This window comes from Exophiala mesophila (assembly GCF_000836275.1).
Source record: "Exophiala mesophila strain CBS 40295 unplaced genomic scaffold supercont1.5, whole genome shotgun sequence".
NCBI classification, from domain to species: Eukaryota; Fungi; Ascomycota; class Eurotiomycetes; order Chaetothyriales; family Herpotrichiellaceae; genus Exophiala; species Exophiala mesophila.
Window position 1 is genome coordinate 3262233 of NW_015622508.1, and position 20962 is coordinate 3283194.

The 20962-nt window shown below is 50.2% G+C and overlaps 9 protein-coding genes across 12 annotated transcripts; 4 read left to right on the forward strand and 5 right to left on the reverse strand.

Annotated features, from left to right (window-relative positions):
* Positions 1 to 277: 277 nt before the first annotated feature.
* PV10_07839 (uncharacterized protein) lies at positions 278 to 4468 on the forward strand. Its single transcript, XM_016372790.1, has one exon. It carries the CDS (start codon positions 481 to 483, stop codon positions 4222 to 4224), a length of 3744 nt encoding a protein of 1247 aa, XP_016222122.1. The 5' UTR covers positions 278 to 480; the 3' UTR covers positions 4225 to 4468.
* A 254-nt stretch (positions 4469 to 4722) lies between these two features.
* PV10_07840 (uncharacterized protein) lies at positions 4723 to 6781 on the reverse strand. Its single transcript, XM_016372791.1, has 2 exons — positions 6565 to 6781; positions 4723 to 6515 (listed from the first exon to the last, which is right to left on the reverse strand). Exons 1-2 carry the CDS (start codon positions 6585 to 6587, stop codon positions 5489 to 5491), a joined length of 1050 nt encoding a protein of 349 aa, XP_016222123.1. The 5' UTR covers positions 6588 to 6781; the 3' UTR covers positions 4723 to 5488.
* A 449-nt stretch (positions 6782 to 7230) lies between these two features.
* PV10_07841 (calmodulin) lies at positions 7231 to 8613 on the forward strand. The gene is made up of 6 exons (XM_016372792.1): positions 7231 to 7526; positions 7638 to 7694; positions 7745 to 7760; positions 7844 to 7969; positions 8021 to 8233; positions 8329 to 8613. Exons 1-6 carry the CDS (start codon positions 7524 to 7526, stop codon positions 8361 to 8363), a joined length of 450 nt encoding a protein of 149 aa, XP_016222124.1. The 5' UTR covers positions 7231 to 7523; the 3' UTR covers positions 8364 to 8613.
* On the reverse strand, positions 8545 to 10312 carry PV10_07842 (uncharacterized protein). The gene is made up of 3 exons (XM_016372793.1): positions 9363 to 10312; positions 9157 to 9261; positions 8545 to 9054 (listed from the first exon to the last, which is right to left on the reverse strand). Exons 1-3 carry the CDS (start codon positions 10150 to 10152, stop codon positions 8960 to 8962), a joined length of 990 nt encoding a protein of 329 aa, XP_016222125.1. The 5' UTR covers positions 10153 to 10312; the 3' UTR covers positions 8545 to 8959.
* A 97-nt stretch (positions 10313 to 10409) lies between these two features.
* Positions 10410 to 12066, reverse strand: PV10_07843 (uncharacterized protein). The gene is made up of 5 exons (XM_016372794.1): positions 11848 to 12066; positions 11019 to 11797; positions 10911 to 10962; positions 10814 to 10858; positions 10410 to 10765 (listed from the first exon to the last, which is right to left on the reverse strand). The coding sequence occupies exons 1-5, from the start codon at positions 11979 to 11981 to the stop codon at positions 10708 to 10710; spliced, it is 1068 nt and encodes a 355-aa protein (XP_016222126.1). The 5' UTR covers positions 11982 to 12066; the 3' UTR covers positions 10410 to 10707.
* An 834-nt stretch (positions 12067 to 12900) lies between these two features.
* On the forward strand, positions 12901 to 15282 carry PV10_07844. 3 transcript variants are annotated; one of them, XM_016372795.1, is made up of 3 exons: positions 12901 to 13320; positions 13367 to 14800; positions 14858 to 15282. In XM_016372795.1, exons 1-3 carry the CDS (start codon positions 13025 to 13027, stop codon positions 14949 to 14951), a joined length of 1824 nt encoding a protein of 607 aa, XP_016222127.1. In that variant the 5' UTR covers positions 12901 to 13024; the 3' UTR covers positions 14952 to 15282. The 3 variants fall into 3 exon arrangements, with proteins under 3 accessions (XP_016222127.1, XP_016222129.1, XP_016222128.1); XM_016372797.1 differs by having other exon boundaries at positions 12901 to 14800; XM_016372796.1 differs by having other exon boundaries at positions 13367 to 15282.
* Positions 15283 to 15354: 72 nt separating this feature from the next.
* PV10_07845 lies at positions 15355 to 16953 on the forward strand. Of its 2 annotated transcripts, XM_016372798.1 has the most exons (3): positions 15355 to 15473; positions 15577 to 15623; positions 15682 to 16953. In XM_016372798.1, the coding sequence occupies exon 3, from the start codon at positions 15743 to 15745 to the stop codon at positions 16754 to 16756; it is 1014 nt and encodes a 337-aa protein (XP_016222130.1). In that variant the 5' UTR covers positions 15355 to 15473; positions 15577 to 15623; positions 15682 to 15742; the 3' UTR covers positions 16757 to 16953. The 2 variants fall into 2 exon arrangements, with proteins under 2 accessions (XP_016222130.1, XP_016222131.1); XM_016372799.1 differs by lacking the exon at positions 15355 to 15473 and having other exon boundaries at positions 15496 to 15623.
* Positions 16954 to 17059: 106 nt separating this feature from the next.
* PV10_07846 (uncharacterized protein) lies at positions 17060 to 18475 on the reverse strand (the record flags this gene model as incomplete). The annotated part of the gene is made up of 3 exons (XM_016372800.1): positions 17060 to 17691; positions 17748 to 17862; positions 17927 to 18475. The coding sequence occupies 3 exons, from the start codon at positions 18473 to 18475 to the stop codon at positions 17060 to 17062; spliced, it is 1296 nt and encodes a 431-aa protein (XP_016222132.1).
* An 867-nt stretch (positions 18476 to 19342) lies between these two features.
* On the reverse strand, positions 19343 to 20730 carry PV10_07847 (uncharacterized protein; the record flags this gene model as incomplete). The annotated part of the gene is made up of 2 exons (XM_016372801.1): positions 20365 to 20730; positions 19343 to 20304 (listed from the first exon to the last, which is right to left on the reverse strand). Exons 1-2 carry the CDS (start codon positions 20492 to 20494, stop codon positions 19343 to 19345), a joined length of 1092 nt encoding a protein of 363 aa, XP_016222133.1. The 5' UTR covers positions 20495 to 20730.
* Positions 20731 to 20962: the final 232 nt, after the last annotated feature.

A 20962-nucleotide genomic window follows, 5' to 3' on the forward strand; every position in this document is an offset into this window, starting at 1 on the left:
GTCACTCCAGTTTTAAGTAGAGATGCACGCAATCGCGTAGGCTGCGTGAATGCAGGTTAGGCGCGGTCAGGTACCTTGACAGGTGCCTAGTGGTCCAGACAAACAGGTCGTTTCTAGGCACGGATTGAGCATAGTGGAGGGAAGGATGATTGGTGTGGAGGAACGGTGGCCTGTGAATGGCTCCACTCTCACCGGGCTGTGGCAAATGAGCTGGCCTCGATTGGCAGGCAGCAGGATTTCATGCTTTCTCCGATATATGCCCTTGGGCCTCCACCCCGCGCCTTCCTCTTGATACAGTCTGAATTGCACATTCATGTCGTTGAGTCTCTACAATTCACCATCAAAATAAGTACCCTCGTCAGCTTCTGGCCATTTCAGCTTCATGGCAACAGACAGGTCAGAATGAGGCTTGATTAAACCGCTTCCACTGCCAGAGAGAGAGAGAGCTCACACTTCGCGCTGGAGCGCACACACGCCACCATGTTTCACCGACGAGGCACTTATCTTCAACGACTCTCTAAATTGTATTCCGATACCAAACAGTCCTACGAGACGGTAAAGGCCACGTCTAACATCACCATTGATGATCCCGCCGACGTTCGAGATCTGAGAAAGGACTTTCAGATCCAACAAGACCGTCTCCTGGCATGGGGTATGCATTGGACCGATGTGGGGACCCCAGGTCAGGGTGATGTCGACATCGATAAGAAGATTGACCAAGCTGGTCTTGGTGAGGTTGTCGCCAGTGTAATGTCCGAGATTAAACGCCTGCTCGAGGAAAGCGGCCGCCTCGAACACCCCGAAAAGTACGAACTGAAAATGACTGGAAAGTCTATGAGAGGTCCCGGGTCCCCCGTAGCGCAACGGAAAGACTGGACCGCCCATGAAGTTCAAACCGGTCGAGCACTTCTAGAGCAACTCACTACTTGCATCGATGTCCTATACAGCCTGTCAGAATCCACCACGAAACCGGGCGACGAAAAGGGCGACCTTAAGCGAACGATTCGGAAACAAGATGATTCAAACACCTCAGAATATGGTCACCTATATGATCACCCACTCCACATTGACTTCCAACACTTGGATTTCAATGCTTACTTCTCTGACGCCGCCGAACCTCCTCCGTATGACCCAAGCGAAGGCCCTGCCCTGGTCCGAGAAAGGTCAATCGCTTTCTACCGCACCGCTCGTCAACCTGTGCTTGTCGACTACCTCACCACAGACTGTCCGCCATATGTCATTGGAACCGCTGATGACATCTTTGAGCTCCACGAACTGGGACAGAAACTATGCAAGAACCGCAGTCTGTCTTGGGTCGGCCACCTCAGACTATTGGGCTTTACTGTCGATCCCAACACGCCTCGGTGCGGGATAATATATGGTTTGCCAAGTTTACATGACCCAGAGAGCCTTCAACAACAGCGTACCCTTGGCGACGTCATCTCTAATGCGAACAACACAGAGTCAGCACAGCCAGCACTCGAAGATCGCTTTCGACTCGCATATAACCTTGCGCTCTCCATCATGGGATATTTCTCTCAGGGAGAGACACACCAGTATATCAACAGTGCCAACATCATCATCGCCGGTTCCAAAGCCCAAACCCACCGTTCGAGTACCTCCAAAGAGCTAAGATCTCCATACCTCCTCCAGTCGTGCCAAGACTTTGTCTCCCGATTGCAAGAAGAAGAGCCTTTTGCTGCTAGCATCTATCGCCATCCTGAACATGACATCCATGCTGCTGAGACCGTACCAGCATTTGACATTTACAGCCTGGGACTGTTGCTGCTTGAAGTTGGTCTCTGGATCCCCCTCACCAAGTTGTGGAAACCAAAATACACCCGCACCATTTTCATGGAGCGAGTTCTTCACGTCTACTCACCAAAGTTGTCGTCCAAATGTGGCACCAAATACATGCGAGTTGTCCAGAAATGCTTGCAGGCCCCCGCGGAGCTGCAATTCCGAAACAATTACGAGGACGCCGGTGCGTTTCTTCTGCAGATCGCCAAAGACCTCCAACAGTGTTGCGCCCTTGATGAACAGGGGCCGCCTCCTACATCCGATATCGAGGTCTTTGAACTCTTGATCATCGAGCAGATGTGCAAGGCCGAAGAAAATGCCGCTTTGGAGAAAGAAGAGCAACAGCATTCACAGATCCCTGACGAAAGCCAAGCTGCTCGCTTGCCACTGGAGGCAGCTCAGCCCAAGCACAAGGCTGATCTGGCCCAAAAAGAGACTGCCGCAAGCCCCGTGACCATGAAGAAATGGCCCCAGGTCGATATTCCGCAAGAAGATTTAGATCAATGGAACACGAATCTGATGCCGAAACTGGGGAAAATCCTTAATGCGGCCCTAAAGGACTCTTCTGAATCATGCAGCCTCAGTCTGATGATGTTTGGGAACGCCGCAGAGACTGCAAAAACCACAATCTGTGTACAGTGCACCCAAATCAACAAGGTACGCGATGCTCTGAAGAAACGTTTCCGACCTAAAAAAGGCTGGGGTGTTGTCATTCTCAGTGGAGAGGTCAGGAGGAGCGGAACCAGACGAAATTCTAAGCGATCAGCCTTCAGCTCAAAGTCCAAAGGTCGCAAGCCCACACCATGCAAACCAAAGGAGCAGAAGTATCAGGAAAGACCAGCGGCCGGTGCCAGCATCGGCGCATTCAAGGACTCTGAACATCTCCCACCAGTCTCCTTTGGCGGAACGATTCTTGTCGATGGAGATCCCTATGGAATGACTGTCCATCACATGTTGGATGTACCCTCCGACGATGAATGTGACGATGGTCAACCAATTCGTTCGGAACACCCGAGGCGAGCAGCAGCTCCCTTGAAAATTCCGGGGCAGTTCGACGCTGCAGCAGATCTACGCTACATGCAGTCCGAAGAAGACCTGTCACAAAGACTATCAGATTTTGAGATTTCCGATGATGACTTCGAAGGCAGTGACGATGATGCAGATTCTGGGTCTGAATCCGACGCCAGCACCATTCGACCAGATTACGCAATAATGGATGCCGATGGAAATGAGTTTTGGTTTTTGGAGGACTCCCCTCCTGGCCTCGAAGATGACGAAGGAAGTGAAGAAGACGATGAGGGCTCGAGCTCTGACGACGATATTGACGATGCAGCCAGCATCGGCGACAAGTGTGGCATTGCACCCTACTCGGACGACGACTTCACCGTGACGCAGCCCGCAATCGATGATGTCGACGACGATTTCTTTCCCAGCGAAGAAGATCGCGACGACGACCATCTTGCAAGCCACTCTTTCGGATACATCTTCGCTACTAGTGGTATTCGAAGAGTGGTTAGAGGCGAGATGAAGCATGAGGTCGATTGGGCCTTGATAAAAGTCAACCAGGAGCGCCTGAAGATCGACAACACCATGCGCGACGAGCTCTGTTCCACTGGCGAAACGCCGCATTCTAGCAATCTATCGTCGCGTAGCATTTCCCGCAAGCCCACTCCAGGGATCCGACCCACGCAGAAACAGCTGCCTAGCCTCCCAGTCTTGACATGTGTCACTCCAATGACCCAACTGTCCGGTCTACATGTCCACTGCCACGGACGTAGCAGTGGATTCCGCAAAGGCAGGATTAGCCAAGCCATGGCCTTGGTCAAACTCCACGGGCGTTCCTCCTTCAGCACCTCTTGGTGCGTAGAAGGCGGGTTCGGCGTTCCCGGTGACAGCGGCGCATGGGTCTACGATCCCGTCAACGGGGCTTTGTGTGGTCACGTACTTGCGTGGGGCGACAGGAGCAAGACGGCATACATTGCACCGATGGAAGTTCTTTTTGAAGACATCAAGGGGAGACTGGGTGCTAGAACTGTGGAGCTTCCTGTTCCCGGAAGGGAAGGGATAGGCTTTCGGAACAAACGTCTAGAGGAGGAAGAGGTTCCTGTCTCGAGAAAGCCAGCAGGTCCCGAGTCTGGCGACCTTGGAACCGAGTTGGCCAAGAAGCTGAGAGACTTGCAGATGGACGGTGGGAGCAGCGGGAGTGGCGGTGGGAGTGGTCGAAGTGGCGACGATAGAAGCCAACAGCAACAACGACAACACCAGCAAAGACAGCCATACACATCCCATGCCACTCAAGCCGCAACTTCATACCATGTGGGGACCTCGGGTGGTCCCACTGGTAGCCGGCCTCCCTCGCAGGCGCGTAAGAAGCAGGAAATAGTTGGTGTTCGACCATTGTACCTCGCCGGCACGGTTTCTTGATCCCTCGTCCTCTCGGACATTGAAGGCATCCGGTGCTGCGGGAATGAACATGATTTTACATTGTGATAGGCGAACCATTTTACGCGTTGATCAGGCATTACTTTCCTGACTTGGTGCTGTTTTCGTTCTCTAGCGGCTACAGTCTATATATATTGTGTATATATGTATGTGTTCGGGCAATGCCAGTAGAGAAATATTGGCTTCACTTCTCGTGGCCGTTGCCACCATATGTTGTCCATCCAATCTACCTTACCTCCCTCTATGGGTAAACAAGAAGCAAATGCTTGAGCCATAGGACCATAAGCGCAAGTCAAGGTTACATTTTTCATGGATGAAGAATTCGCCCGTGGCCTCGAGAGACTAAAAATTTCAAAATTAAAATATAACTTCTGCGACTATCTATCACCGCCCCGAAACTAAATCAACCTTGAGCTAACATCTACGAGAAGACAGGACTGACTACAAGTCAAATTCATTTCTAGATGAAGAGAAGAAAACCTTCGCCATACATTGAGAGTAATATTATAACATTAATCATGACAGCGGTGTTTTACGACCTATGCGCATGCATGGTGAGCAGCGACTGAAATGGGATGGATACCTAGAGAGATTTTCTCCAATGATACGCCAGACGTTCAATTCCCAGACATCGAGAATTCAAGATGATTGACGCTGGCGAGGGCCAGTAGCCGCTGTTCTGATCCATAACTTGACCTATCCTAATCAATCGAGCAGACCTAGACCTTTAATGTCAAGAAGGCCTGAATCTTGACCTTGTTCGACCAGTACACCAAGGAGGGTGTACCTCTTTCACCTGGAATACAAAGAGTTCGCCGGCTACGGCAATCCATTTTTTAATGTCCATCGTCCATTGTTGCGTATGCTAGTATGCCACACTTGGGCTTCGCAATGAGATGGCATATGGGTTTGATGGGAGAAAGCTTGCCATAAGCTCAAGAATCTCCTGCAGTTAAGAGGAGTTCATGACCAACTCTCCTCCCTTTGGGATTGCTTTCGACGTGGTCTGATTGACCGCCATCCTCAGATTCGAAGGTGTACAAGCGAAAACAAGGCTTTGCTCGTAAACACACGCCATCCGGGCGAAGAGGTTGTTCTCTTTGGCGACAGCTCGCCAGAAAAGACGCGTGTAGCGCACAGCTTTGGGTCGAAGGGCTGGTCGGTGGCCGGGCTTGATGCGAAGAAATCTGCTTCGGCATATCAAGAATGGCGCTTGGAAAGAAGCTGAAGGCCAACCTAATTTCGTTCAAGGCGGCGCGGGATCAGGTGTTGTTGGAGGTGGTGGAGGCGGTTGTGATTTGCCCTTGGGTTTGATCAAAAGTAAGACAAACATGCCAATGACAAGCAGTAATAATAACAGCAGTATCTTCCTCTTTGTGTTTCGCTTCTGGTAATTTGTGGCGACGATGAGTTCCTTCTCGGCGCCTTTGACATCAATTGCCATCCTTTCAACGTTGTAGTCTATTCGATCAAGCATTGTCCCTTGGTCTATGACCATGCCTTGGAGATCGCGGAATATGTCGGCCAATTCAATGATGCCTTTGGCAATGTCATTAATTTCCTGCTCGCGCTGTGCGATGGCCGCGTCGTTGCGATGTAGACGCTTTTGTGCTGTTTGTTGTAAAGTCGACTGGCTGAATCGTTTGTCGGCATCTGATTCCATCAAAGCCGGATCGGAGTATGGGTTTTGCGGGATTGGAGTAGACGAGCGACCGACTGGCGACTCAAATCCCCCCAAAGCTCGTAGTTTATTCAAGTATGTGCTCTGCTTCTTTCTGAATGTGGCGCTTACCTCCTGCACCCTCGTGGCAAGTGCGACTTGGATGTTCTTGGCCATGGTCTCATCCCCCTGTTGCAGATTCCCCGATTGTCGAGCATCCTTGACCATGGTTTCGATGCGCTTGATTGCTCTCTGACATTCCTGGAATCCTCTCGTGATTTCCTGTGTGATTTGCTCAATCTCTCGTTCTTCCTGTTGCTTGACCGAGTCATCGTCGAAGCCTGGAAGGACGTGTTTGGCGTGAAGTTTATCGAGTCTGGCGGCTTTGAGTGTGATGTCTTTGAGAACGTCGCCCACTTCATCCTGAACATCGACCCAGCGGGGAGGTAGTAAGTCCATTTCTATGACGGCATCTCCGTCATTGTCGTAGGCCCCAGCAGACATAAGCCCCCTGGTCTCCTCAGAGGACTGATCGGCGAAGCCATTGGATGCTGCGGCGTAGCGGGATTTCTTCGCGGGACGGTGTGCATAGGACTGGCGGTAGGAGATGTAGCTAGAGCACGGTCAGTAGATAGCGATGGAGTGCGAAGGAGAATCCTGACAGATTTGTTCGATCTCGCCACATGATGAGATCTTGAGGCTTTGTAGTCTCATCTACATGTGAAGCCTGCTTGAGAGAGCCAGAGGAAAGCGGTTGTCATGCTGCATTAGAACCAAGGAAGCAGGAATTTGGTCAAGGGAGAGGGAGCCCAAGAAGAACTCAGGGCTTTTGACCAATACACAGGCGTCCAGTGGCTACAATCACACACAAGATGTAGTTGGCGACTATGACAGTCCTAAGATCAGTCTTGTATACAGGAGGTGGAGGGATGATCCAACGCTGGCCTCCGGAAGTGTAGGTTTATCCGGTGCCGGTGGCTGGTGATGGCACCTGCCTTGCTGTGCCTTGCCCTGCGGGCACCTGCTCCCTGGCGTGTACTTCTAGGCTCCAATGTTTGTTGCTTGCGTGGCTTGTCACCAGCTGCGTTGTGGCTCCAACCTTTGCGGCCCCTTCGGCCCCTTGTAAGGCTTATTAGTTAGGACCAACCGTTCAGTAAGTAAGCACTGGCGGATCTGAGGAGGGTGCCCCGTCCAGTAATAACAAGTAGCTCGGGGGTGCATTGGGCTCCTGGCAAGCTGAAGGACCCCCCTTTCAACCCCTGGCAGTATGCCCATGGTTTTGTTTCAGAAGGCCGAGGGGCTACGCACCCACTACTTACTGTGTGAATGATCCCCCACCATCACCAGCATTTCCAGTGTTTGCCCACTAACGTCACCCACCAATCCATGGTAGAGGGTCAGGTTAGACTGGCCACTTGATCTGCCTTTGATTCTGGAACCTTAGATCTCGACCACTTTTGAACGCTGTCTTCAGCTCCCTCAACCTCCCCATACTCCAGACAACAACCATACCCTTCCTAATCCCTCCCACCCCGAGTCCTTGAGCGCGCAGAAATACACACGTATACGCTTCAACTTTCACCTGACAGGAGATTCTTCAACATCGTGCACACTTCTCAACATGGTATGCTACACTATTTTCGCTTTCTAGGAAACACCCCTCGTGAGACTGTTACGCGCTTGCAATTGGGATGAACCCGTGGCAGAATCGTTCATACTGACTGGTCTCGCTCAGGCTGACTCCCTCACCGAAGAACAAGTCTCTGAGTTCAAGGAGGCGTTTTCCCTCTTCGTAAGTCTCACCGACGACAAATACCTGTCTACCCCGCTGACCGTGTTCAGGACAAAGATGGTGATGGTATGTATCCAATCTTCGGAGAGCATCTACCCTTTCTCCGGTACCCTCACGCACGATCGCAGCCACTGATTCGCACCTTCCAGGCCAGATCACAACTAAAGAGCTGGGAACCGTCATGAGATCTCTGGGCCAGAATCCCTCCGAGTCCGAGCTACAAGACATGATAAATGAGGTAGACGCAGACAACAACGGCACAATTGACTTCCCGGGTATGAGGATTGTCATGCACGGTTAACGAAGGTTAGCTAATAGTTGGGCAGAGTTTCTCACAATGATGGCCCGCAAGATGAAGGACACGGATTCCGAAGAAGAGATCCGAGAAGCGTTCAAAGTCTTTGATCGTGACAACAACGGATTTATCTCTGCCGCCGAGTTGCGCCACGTCATGACTTCAATTGGTGAGAAGCTCACGGACGATGAAGTGGACGAGATGATCAGAGAGGCCGACCAGGATGGCGATGGCCGAATCGACTGTGAGTATTTCCTCTGATCCTAGGTTGTTCATGTTACAACGATTTCTGTGAACGAGTACTTCGTGTCATGCAATTCGAACTAACAAGGGTATTAGACAACGAGTTTGTACAACTGATGATGCAGAAATGAGGAGACAAATGCATCGCGGCCGGGTCATACCTAGAGCAGTGTCAATAGTTTTTCCTCTGGGTTCAAGGCGAGGGGGGAAGCTGAATCTATGACTTCTCTATACCCAACATCCACCGAAGTTCTTATTTCTCATACTATAGAGACAGACAATTGCAGTTACTGATGGGCTGATAAATCTCGTCATCAGTCGAAAAACGTCGAGTCTATCAAGCAGGCGCCGTTTTCAATTGATTCATTCAAAATTCGAAGATCGGCCGCTAGGGAACTCTCATGATCTGTATACTGCCGCCCTGGTCAATCCTCGACAACTGTGCCTGTATTCTGTGAATCCGTCATGTTACAGCGCATTTTCATTTCAGTCCGTTGTGATTTTTCACATGGGTATCGTGCTACATTTTGCTTGGGTACAGAAACTCGTTTTAGGTCGCTTCATGCTGCCACTTTCACCGGTTTGACGCACCTCGACATATATCAACCAATGAAATGCACCTCAGCTTTTCAACTCGGGTAAGACGCAACTTGTCATTCAGCGTTCAGTGGTCTCCTCGTCAATCTTTTGTCTTACAAAGGTCTGGTCACGTCCATCCAGCTGCAACTCAGTGAGACTCTAGCCAGCCGAGAATCTGCTGGAATGCTTCTGCTTGAGATTTCTGGATGGAGGGGGAATCATAGTCTCCGTAAACTGCAAAACCTGTGATAGAGTATCGGATCAGCAATGTCATTCACCAAAGCGGGCGTTCGTAGCCATGAATCTCGAGAATAGGACTTTTGTTTGGGGAAGCAATGCCCTTACCATGAGGAACGCCTGGGTAAGTCTTGATCTGATGTTCCAGATTCGTCGTGGCAAACTGTTTCCTTCCCTCCTCGAGAACGTCATCTGGAAACAAGGGATCATTTTCTGTTCATAGCAGTCAGTCGTTAGCGTGTCTCCAAGAGAATAGTGATATAGTCTGCCCAAAAATGGTATGTCTCGCAGTCTCAACTTGGCGCACAACTCACCAACCACAACTAAACTCAACGGCACCTTGACGTCTTTGAGGTCTTCCCTCGTGACCAATGTTGCATGAGCAGCAACTCCGGCTTTGATCAGCGGTCCCTTTTTGACTACACCTTGCTCTTCATCTTTCCCGGCGGCCGACTGACCCGATAGGTCGGAGCTAGCTCTCTCGCCAGCTAGGAGAATGGTATATTTACCACCAAAGCAATATCCCACCGAATAAATGCCACCACCGTGCTCCACGGCGTCCGCATACTCGTCTTTGGCAGTGTCAATGACCTTGAGTAAAATCGGCAACACTTTTTCAGGAGTTTGTCTGGCCAGCCACATATCCATTAAGAAACTCTTTGCCGTGTCTGCGACAGTGAGTTTGACACGTTCCAAGATTCCAATGTCCTGTTGCTCGGAAGTGTCATCAGGCACAGTTCGAGAATTTGGTGCGGGATCCCCCCCGAATTGATCAGGCATGATGACTACGAAGCCTGCTTGCGCGAAAATGTCGGCTTGGATCTGGTTGTTGACGCTGTGAACTCCGGTTCCGGAGGAGAGGAGCAGAAGGAGTTTTGCTGGCGTGTTGGGATAATCAGCAGGTTTGGAGATATAGACGTCAGTGTCATCAAATTTGGTCAGTTGTCCAGACGGGCGGCGTGATGGGTCCGGAGGAGGCCGATCACTGGTGCAGTGTTCACCCATACTGGGCCCGACTTGTGCTGTGCTATCTGTGTTGGAGATGGCAGAAGGTTCTGTCAGGTCCGACTCGGGTGCTCGAGTTGCAATGGCAGGATCAGCCATGTTGGAGTTGTGGCTTGATCACTTGCTACGATGTGGTACTTGCGTGAGCCACGTCCGGGGCGTAGAAGATGAAAGATGTTCAGGTATAAGGTAATATACTGTCTGGTGCTGTCGGAAATAGCCGCAATGACTTGCTGAAAGGTGTTGTTTGTTGAAATTGCTGAGATGATGTTGTACCTGACGTGCCTGGGTACCTCTCGAATATATCGAAGCCCCACCGTGACATGTCACGATTGACCAATCAAAGAGGAGCTGGCGAGCTGAAGCCTATACTGCACATGTGACCTCTTTGCTTGCCTGAATCAACTAACGCGGAGCATATCATCAATTCTCCTCCTGTATTCCATGGCCTCCAGCTCGGTTGTTTCAAGTGTTTCAAGTTATGTACAGGTCGTTGGGTTTTCCCTCGATATAATGTACGCATCCATGGGACAGGACCAAGTTCGTACTATAGGTATTTAAGATATGGTCAAGGAAAGCCTCAATTTGAACATTCTGGCCATTAATGTCCCATTAACTAGCCACCATCCAGTGACATTCCCAGATCTATCCGAATCAGCTGGCGGCGTCAAAAATCACCTTTTGTGTCTTCATTTGATTGAAATCGTCATAGCTAGCATCTGTCAGCATACTTCATTGTCTCATTGTGTCCAAGACCTACGCTTGCACGGCTTGCGAAAGTGGTCTGATGTCGCCGACCATAAAGCTACGATCTCAAGGTTAGTGGATGTCCGTTAAAAATAGATTTCAGCACTCACTCCAAGCTGTCCTGTTTCTCGGCCAAAAGTGCTAGTGCGTCCTCGAAAATACCTGCATGTGTCAGTAACTCATGCAAGCCAGGATATGTGAGGCCCGCTTCAACGTACTTCTGACAGGGCATCTCCCCATCTGAATCCTCAAGTTCTTCCCATACGCCTGGTTCCCGCTCCATGGGATAGAGCCGTTGTGGACACCAACACTTGAGATCGTTCCCCATGGGCGCAACAGCTCAAAGCCAAGCTCGAGAGCTGAACTGTGCCCAACCACTTCGATAACAACATCGGCGCCCCTCCCATCTGTCAATTCCTTGACTCTGTTTTGCAGACCCTCTTTTTGAGTTTGGAAATTCCAGGGTTCGGCGCCGAGACTCTCAGCCAGTTCTAGTCTTTCCTTGACGCTGTCGATGGCAATGATTTTCTTGGGTTTGTAGGTCAGGGCGCTGACCAAAGCACATATACCCACTGGGCCGAGCCCGAAGAGGCAAACCACGCTATCGCTGATTTCTTCTTTATTCAACGCCTTGAAAGCATTCGAGGCTGCAAAATACCCAGTGGGGAAAATATCTGCCATGAGGACGAGCTTCTTCTCATCGATCTGAGGGGGAGCCTTGACGATCGTTGAGTCGGCAAGAGGGATGCGAACATATTCGGCCTGGCCACCATCCAGCGCGGTGGTTCCAAAGAGTTTGCACAAAGAGCATCGCGAGGAGAAGCCACGCTTGCAAAAGAAACACTCGCCACAACTGAGGGTGAAGGGTGCGACGATTTGATCGCCAACTGCAAGAGTTTTTACCCCCGGACCGACCTCTGAGATCTCGCCTGTGAATTCATGACCCATGATAAATCCTGTTGGCGACGGTTGATGACCCCGAAAGACATGAAGTTCGCTTGTGGAATTAGTAGCTGTTGTAGTTGAACATCGCCTCGTATTGCATACCTTCCGCATAACGCGGTATACCGCACTTTTACAATTACATCGGTCGGGTCTTGAATTTGAGGAATAGGTCGCTGTTCAATTTCAACTTTCAACTTGTCTTTAAAGACCACTGCTTGCATTGTTTTTGCTGCCATTGCGGGGTTGCCTTCAAGGTCTAGACTGGGTTCAGATGGATGGTGTCGAGCAATGTATGAAGTGATATTTTATTTAGGAAATTAGATGAGCCTCGGTTGTCTATTTGAATCAAATTGATCTGGCCGAAAGAGTCCGATCTAGTTGATATCCTAAAATCTTTTGCGCATCCACCAAATGCTTAGCTATCAAGTTCTGAGAAGTCCGAGGTTTGTCTCTGAGATGGAGCATTGCAGCCCAATCAGGGAATCCGCCGGAATTAGCTCGACAAACCAGATTTGGCTCCTCTTGCATCAACTCCAAGTGCAGAAGAACATCTCCATGGATCAATTGGATGGGGAAAACAGATCGCCACGGTGATTAAGACGTTGTGGTCTTGGTCCGCTTTAGGTGCGTGGCATTTTCGTGGATCGAGTGGAGAGACCATTCACATCTACTCACCAACTCCCGAACAACACTTCCCCAGATAATGACCCGGGTGAGTGACCGGACATCGGCGGGGATGCAACACATTCCTACAGTGGATCGGACGCCAAACCACATTTACAGACGATATTGCGGACGCACTGCCACAACAGTGTTAGGCTTGCTTGTTCTGCATACTACTCGTACACACATGGTGTCAGTCCCATTCGGCGAGATTGACCTATGCTCGGCGATACCTTTCCACAACCTACTGCAGTGAAATGCAGGCAGGGAAAAATAAGACATGGCTTGAACATCAGCACCTGATATGTACACTTATGTTGTATGGTTGTTTCATCATAGATTGACATGGAATACCTGCAGAAGTCTGCCGAATTCGCACTCCGAGTAGAAGAAGAACGTGCGATCACGTGATTTGCTGACAAAATGCCAAGAATTCCATTAACGCGTCTGTACGCGTCGCAGACAACTTGAGAACTCGCAGGCACCTTCGCCCCTCATCGCCACTGACAAACAATTGAACTCGCATCAGCCAGGATACCCGCCCCTTCTCTGCAGTCCTCGTGTATTCAGATCTACCTCAAGCACCGCCTTCAATTTGCAGGACTCCATCATCAATATGACATCCTCTGTGGCCGCGGCGCTCGCCCGCATCGACGCAGGCTCCCTCGCCGATATCTTTGAAGACCGTCCGGGAAGAGAACCACATCCAGTCATGCAGTGTGTCCAGATCAAACCCATCGCTGCACAGACAGGTGGCCAGGAGCGACACCGGGTCATCTTCAGTGATACCAAAAATTACATTCAAACAATGCTAGCTGCACAACAAAATCATCTAGTTGAGGAAAAGTCGTTACGAAGAGGGGTCTTGGTCCAGCTCATGGGCTACTCTGCCAATGCATACAAGGGAAAACGGTAAGTCTCGGTCGAGTTTTGTTTCGAATAAACTAACCATTGCTAGCATTCTCATCGTCACTGAAATCAAAGTCCTGGAAGAATTCGGCGAGCATGAAAAACTCGGAGAACCTAGACCTTTTGAAGCCAAGGCTGAAGACGAAGAATCAAAGCCCAATCCTACAACCATTGGCACCAGTGGCTTTTATGGCAAACAAGAAGAGTCCAAGCCCCGATCGATGCCATCGCATTCAAAATCCTCCTTCTCTGCTGCTCACGCAAACATCCATCCGATCGAAGCGATTTCTCCTTACTCAAACAAATGGACCATCAAGGCTCGCTGTACGAGCAAATCTGACATCAAAACATGGCACAATAGGAATGGCGAGGGTAAACTATTCAGTGTCAATCTGCTCGATGAGAGCGGTGAGATTCGCGCCACCGGTTTCAATGAGCAGTGTGATCAACTCTACGACCTATTCCAAGAAGGTAGCGTCTACTATATCACTTCGCCCTGTCGAGTCACCTTTGCCAAGAAACAATTCTCAAACCTGCCCAATGACTACGAGTTGCATTTCGAAAAGGACACCATAGTCGAGAAAGCTGAAGAACAAGACGGAGTGCCACAAGTTAGGTACAACTTTACTTCGATTGCCGACCTCCAGTCAGTTGAGAAGGACACGACCATCGACATTATTGGGGTCTTGAAGGATGTCGGAGAGACTTCTCAGATCACCTCCAAGACAACGAGCAAGCCGTACGACAAACGAGAGCTGACCCTGGTAGACAACACCGGCTACTCTGTCCGGCTGACCGTCTGGGGTAAAACTGCCGCATCATTTGATATTCCTCCAGAATCGGTTGTGGCATTCAAAGGAGTCAAAGTGTCGGATTTTGGTGGGCGGAGTTTGAGTCTGCTTAGTTCAGGGTCTGTTTCAGCCAACCCAGATATGCCCGAAGCACACAAACTGAAGGGCTGGTTCGACGACCATGGACGGTCTGACAATTTTGCCACCCATGCTGGTGTACAAGGCACTGTTTCGGCGGGTGGGACACGACGAGATCCCTTCAAGACGATTGCTCAGATCAAAGATGAACAACTAGGCATGTCAGAGAATGCGGATTTCTTCTCCCTCAAGGCGTCAGTTCAATATATCAAGCAGGATACATTCTGCTACCCAGCTTGCTTGTCAGAAGGCTGCAACAAAAAGGTCGTCGAAATCGATCCAGGCCAGTGGAGATGTGAGAGATGTGACAAGACTCATCCCAAACCAGAGTATCGATATATCATGTCCGTCAACATTAGCGACCATACTGGACAATTGTGGGTCAGCTGTTTTGATGAGACAGGTCGACAGATCATTGGCAAGACTGCTGATGAATTAATGGAAATCAAAGAGGTGGATGACAAGAAGTTGGCCGACATCATCTCAGATGCCGTGTGCAAGACATGGAATTGGAAATGCAAGGCCAAGTTGGACAATTTCCAGGAACAACAACGGTATGAACTTATCCAAATCAACTAGCTTGCAATGACTTACTGACCAACCTCTCACAGTGTTCGATATCAAGTCAGCTCTGCTGCACCTCTGAATTATGTAACCGAGTCCCAAAAGCTGATCGAATTGATCAAGCAGTATAACATTGATTAAGGTGATATGAGAGGCAGGCGTCTTGTGTTGTATGAGCACCAGTATGGGGAATTCACGAATAGGCGGACAGGGCAGGACAGGGCAAAGAAATCCCAATCAAGCACCTTATCAGGGTGTCATGTTGTAATGAGCTTCCATTGAGATGGTGAACAAGGATAGCTTGAACCAAGCTTGACCAAAGGCTCGAGCATCCTATCATGACCAGTGGATTCCAATTGCGTCATTTTGATGACTACATTGAGTAAACATATACACGAAGGTGACCTCAAAGCTACGGAATCTAAGGAAAAGAAGCCCACGGGGTGAACCCCTCGGTCCCCCGCTCACCATGTTTAATAATATAAGTACCTTACATAACCTAGTACTCCGTAATAACATCACAACCAAATCTTAAAGACCCATTCTTGGCCGAGCACGATCCGACGATAGGTCCATTGTGCCAACATTTTCTTGTGTGTGTATTTCAAATCGAATGTCTGGGGTATCTCTCAGATAAAGGATCCTTCACATTCTAAAGTTCCTGTAAGTGCCCTACTGCCACATCACTCATATTGCTGCACAAATTCTTTGTCTTACCAATCAATTGTACATCAATCGGCTAACTCTCGGCTATTGCTATTGAAAGACCATACAGTCTTGTATACTTACCACATACAACGATTCCCCTGAATGGTATAGAAAGACTCCATACAGACTCTATACAACTGAGCGCTGACATCACTGCCTCTAGCTTAGTAGTCAGTCCAAAAGGACACAATCTCACATCATCACCTTGAGCACGTGATACCATCATGGCAACCATGCGTGCCGTCGACATTCACGGAGGCAAAGGCCCCATCTCGGCGCTCTTCATCAACGAGTCGACGCCGAAGCCCACTGCAACTGGGTCTCAGGCCCTCGTCAAGATCAAAGCCTTTGGTCTCAACCGGATGGATCTCCTGCAACGTGAAGGTCTATACCCTGTACCTCCACAAGCCAGCAGTATCTTGGGAGTGGAGTTCTCCGGCACGATCGAATCGTTCGGCAAAGAACCCGAGCGTGGGTTCAAAGTGGGTGATGAGGTGTTTGGGCTGGCGTACGGCGGTGCGTACGCCGAGTACATTGCGGTGTCGACGCACATGTTGATTCACAAGCCCAAGGAACTCAGCTGGGTCCAGGCGGCGGGAATTCCAGAGACATGGATTACAGCTACGCAGGCCTTGTATCTGATCGGGGAATTCAAACCAGGCAAGTCGGTGTTGTGGCACGCTGGCGCCAGCAGCGTGTCGATCGCCGGCATTCAACTGGCCAAAGCCGACGGCGCCTCAGCCGTCTACGTAACGGCCAGCAGCCAGGACAAGATTGACTTCACCAAGACGTTGGGCGCCACCGAGGGCTTCAACTACAAGACGGGAGACTGGGCCCAGGAGCTTCTCAAGTATACTGATGGCAAGGGCGTTGATCTGATTGTCGACTTTATCGGCGCCGGCTACTTCGACCAGAACCTCGAGGCTGCCGCCCGTGACGGACACATCGTCAACCTCGGTCACCTGGGTGGGACCGTTGTGCAGAAACCCCTCGACATTAGCCGCTTCCTGCGCAAGCGTCTGAGGTACGAAGGGAGCAGCCTGAGGAGTCGCGATGAGGCTTATCAGGGAAAACTTCGCGACACCTTGGTCGAACACGCCCTTCCCAAGTTCATCGACGGCAGCTTCACCGTCCCCATTGAGAAGGTCTTTAAATTCACGGCAAAGGATGTCCAGGCTGCTCATGAACTCTTGAACAGTAACCAAACCAAAGGAAAGCTGATCGTGGAGTTTGATTAGAGCGAGTCACGAGGAGGAAAATCTACCAACATGGCCCCCCCGTTGAAATGGAACTAGGGGGAAAATGGGTATGATCGAGAAGATTGCCCATTTCAGGTCCTGACATAAGCTTCATAGTGGGTAATAAGGAGACAGGGATGTAGGCACCAAAATCTTCATGGCTCTTATATTTCCCGCCAACGATCAAGACATTATCTTACTGGGATCAACGTATCAACGTATCGTGATTTCACTCTACATCGTATTCTTTATATTCTCTCAGCGCTTGACTCGACTCAAATTCCCGTTAGACTGCATCTCTAACTAAGAGGGCACTTCGAAGAAAGGCTCGTCCAACAAGCTAAGAATCAGCTGCATGCCAACCCATTGCTCTTCGGCACTTTCAAGGATCTGATCCGGGGGCAGAACAAAGCCAAAGTCTCCCGTATCTCGGAGCTCGATCGTGTATGCCCAGTCTGCCTTGCCTGTACCGTAGATATAATCGACACTGCTTCCAGTGGTGGCGTATAATGTACCACAGGATGGGCCAAAGGTGAAGGTCTTGTTGTTGACGTCTCGAATAGCTGCCGAAGTCAATGATGCAAGATTGATATGCTCTCCAAGGTCTTCGGCGTAGACGGTACAGTTGTAGCCCCAGGCCGAAAGGATGTATTGGCCATAGCTGTGCCAGTCAATGTACAATTTAATGCCCTGAGTGTCTCGCAGCTCATCCACCAGGGCCGTAAGACCCTGGCTCTCAGGTGAGTCACTTGGTTCTTCACCCTTGTAGGTCTGTGAGCACGGATTGGTGGATGCGCCAAGTGGGTTGGCATCCCATTCGTAGTCCCATTGTCGATTGATATCACGACCGAAGCAGGTTTGGTTAGCGGGTGGTGGCGGGGGAGGTTGTCGATTCTTGCGCCAGAGCCGTTCGGTTGTCCGGGAGTAGACAAAGCCTGGAGGATTCTTGTCAGTAGTTTGTCACTGCGGGAGCGCAAGGTGAGAGAAATACCGTCAGGGTTTACAAAGGGGAAAATATAAAAGTCGTAGGCATCAAGGAAGGCTTCTGTCGTGTTGACGCCTTCGTTATAGCCCTGAATCAATTGCAACGTGATGTATTCGACGACCTGATCCAGGTTGATTAGCAAAGGCTAGGGATCTTGAGCGAGAACCGTCAATAGTGGTGTTTACCGGAGCAGTGATCCATTCACGGGCGTGGACTGTCGCGTGCCATAGTATTGCAGGCTTTCCAGGGCCATCGTTTCCCCAGAGGTGAATACCAAAGATGTCCCGTCCCTCGTAACTCGTCCCACTGCTGACAATTTCGGAGTTGTCTGGGAATTCCGCTTGCAAATCAGATAAGTACTGCTCATGTTCTTCAATATCATGGTAGCTGTCATACCAAGACATGTCGTCGACCTGGCGCTTGTAGACTGAGGAGCGGGCAGACTCGGCTCTAATGGAGTCTCCTAGATCGGAATGCATGCAGTGACTATCGAGGTTGAGGGACTCAAAGGCTGGTAGCTGTTCTGGAGAGAGCATTATGTCGATATGACGGTCGATATCGTCATTCCACTGTTCGAACTCAATAGTTGAGAGCAAGTGTTGCACGCGGTGAAGCTGATGCTCGGTCTTAACCCGGAACACCTTGTAGCCATCGTAGGAAATAAAATCAGGCTTGGTGACGGCGATGGCAGTCGCCAGAGGGAGTAGAAGGGGAGCAACGTGAAACAGCTTCATTTTACAATCTGGTCGGCCGACAGAACAGGTCGCAGGCCGTGTTGGTCTTGATGTCTAGCAACTCCAGATTTTGGAGGCAATGGAAAGAGCGTCATGAAGAAGACCAAGTTGAAATGAGTTGGCTCATCCCAATGAAAGACCTACCTACGTAACTGGGGAATAGAGGTTGATTGATCGTCAGGTGTTGTAGATCCAACAATAAGGGAAGGTAGCATTGGATGCGCTTGGCCCCAGAAACATAGAAGATGCTCAGCAAGTCAAGGTGTCAGAAGGCTGGTCGCGAGCGTAGAAGCGCTCATAACGTGCCCGAGGCGAGATGGTCAGGCGGAGCCATATTGACGATCGTTAACTGTAGGTCTGGTATGTGCTTGCAATCAGAGGTAGATACTGGACTCTAGGGTGGTACGGGTACAAGTCAACGCAACCGTGGACAAAGATCGATGACCACAGAGGACGGCTAAGCAATTCATCCTCCTTCTCGATTGATGGTGGCGCAGCCATGGCATTTTCTTATATTCTCCAAAATGGACCCTGCGAGCTCCACGAGGGTTATGTGACTCGTCACGCTGCTTCACTTGGTCTTGTGGTCTCCAGGCCGCGAGTCTGCCAGACTTGGTGTTTAATAAAGCTCACGGACAATAGCCGGAGTAGTACTCAAAACGGGATAGCCGTAGACAACTCGAGCATTACATGAATCACCAATTTGAGGTTCAGTAGTAGAAGAGAATGGAGTCAATGACACGTGACTTTTCCTCGGTGACATGCCACGTGACAGGGTCTTGCTCTTCGTCACGAGGCAATGGATCATGAAAATGGGTCTGAGGCTTGGGTCACAAGTCTTTCCCGAATTTCCTCCATTCAAATTGTCTATAGGTACCATCTAGTACTGAGCAAGAACGATGTGACAAGCAATGGTCCTACTGCAGCTGCAACAGGGCCGATCCAGCCAGAGCCGCCTCCATCATGTCGCCGTAATGATATGGCAGGAGCAGCATTAGCTGTCGAGCCGGGGCTCGCACCCCTGGTAGCTGTCGTAGTTATGGGCGGAGGTGTAAAGGTGCCCGTGGCACGACTTGTTGAGGTTGCGGTCGTGACCATAGTGGATGAGGTTGAGGTGGTGGTTTGTCTGACAGGCGCATCTGGGTCACCCTCTCGAGTGATCTTCAAAGTATAGTTGTTGGCTTCAAAGATGGTCTCTTCTCCTGCAAACATGACTTCGGTACCAAACTCTAGTTGTCCAAGGTACAAGGCGCCAGACAGCAAACCGTTGCGCCAGATGTGCTCCAGTAAAGGGAAGTAGTCAACATCGACACTGGACAAATTCTGGTGGGGCAGCCACGAGAAGACATGTTGGCCTTGGGCGTTCCAACCATGGTATAGGCTGTAGTTGGTGCCTCCTACTTCAACAGTGTCTTGCTCAGGCGTCGACTCGGAGTGGCCAAGTGGAAGAACGGTCGGGGTGTACCACTGCCAGATCATGATTTCAATCGGCGGGCCCAATCCCGTCGAGTTTTCGGCATTGTCGGACAGGAACATGTCTACTGCAACATTGGCCCGTAGTCCAGTGTTGTCATATGCGATTGCCTGCTCTTGTGAAGACCAATTCCCCGTGCCTCTGACATATGTGCGGAATTGGGCGGAGAAGTCGAGGGAGGAAACGTTCCAAAGCTGGACTGGCAATCGACTTGGATGAACTTTGACATAGGGAAAACCTTTGACGGTCGAGGGGTCGCCGGTCCATTGGTACTTGACGCTGAAACTAGCGTCATCGCCAGAGACTATGAGACAGGAGTAGCCCTCACCATTATCGCCCCAGGCATTGTTGTTAACTGCGACAAAGAGTTAGTCAGAGATGAAAACAAGTGCAGAAGGAAGACGAGTTTGCCTACATGAATATGGGACAGTGGTGGAATTGAAGTGATCGAATTGACCACAAAGCTCAATTTCATCGGCGGCAGCCACCAGAGAGGGACAAATTGTTAGCAGCAAGGCCAACAGCCATCCGAGCACATAGGACATGCGGACGGCTTTCGGGGGAGAAGAACCTCATAAAGGGAAATGACAAGAAGACAACAGTGAGGTTAGAACAGAGGATCGATGCGCAGACATATTTGTTGAAATGCCTTTACCCTGATCATCATCAAGGAATTTCACAATGGCGTACGCGTTCATGTTCTAGGCGCAGTTGCGACCACCGAGCCCTATTGGGCACCCCACAAAATTTGCAAATTCGTGGCACAATGGTGCTTGTAGGGGCTGCCACGGCTGCCCAGAACCGCCGAGGATTGGGAGAAATTAACCCAAGAGTGAAACATGATCAACTTAATCTGTGCAGTGGCGAGATTTGGCCACTTGACCCTCTTGGCCTGAAGTAGAGACCATGATTGTGATTCATGATGAGTGACTTCTACTTAGATTGAGAGCCTGCGGATGTCAATGATATGTAGCGGAGATGAGGTGAGGTGACTTGCAAACAGGTGGAGCAGC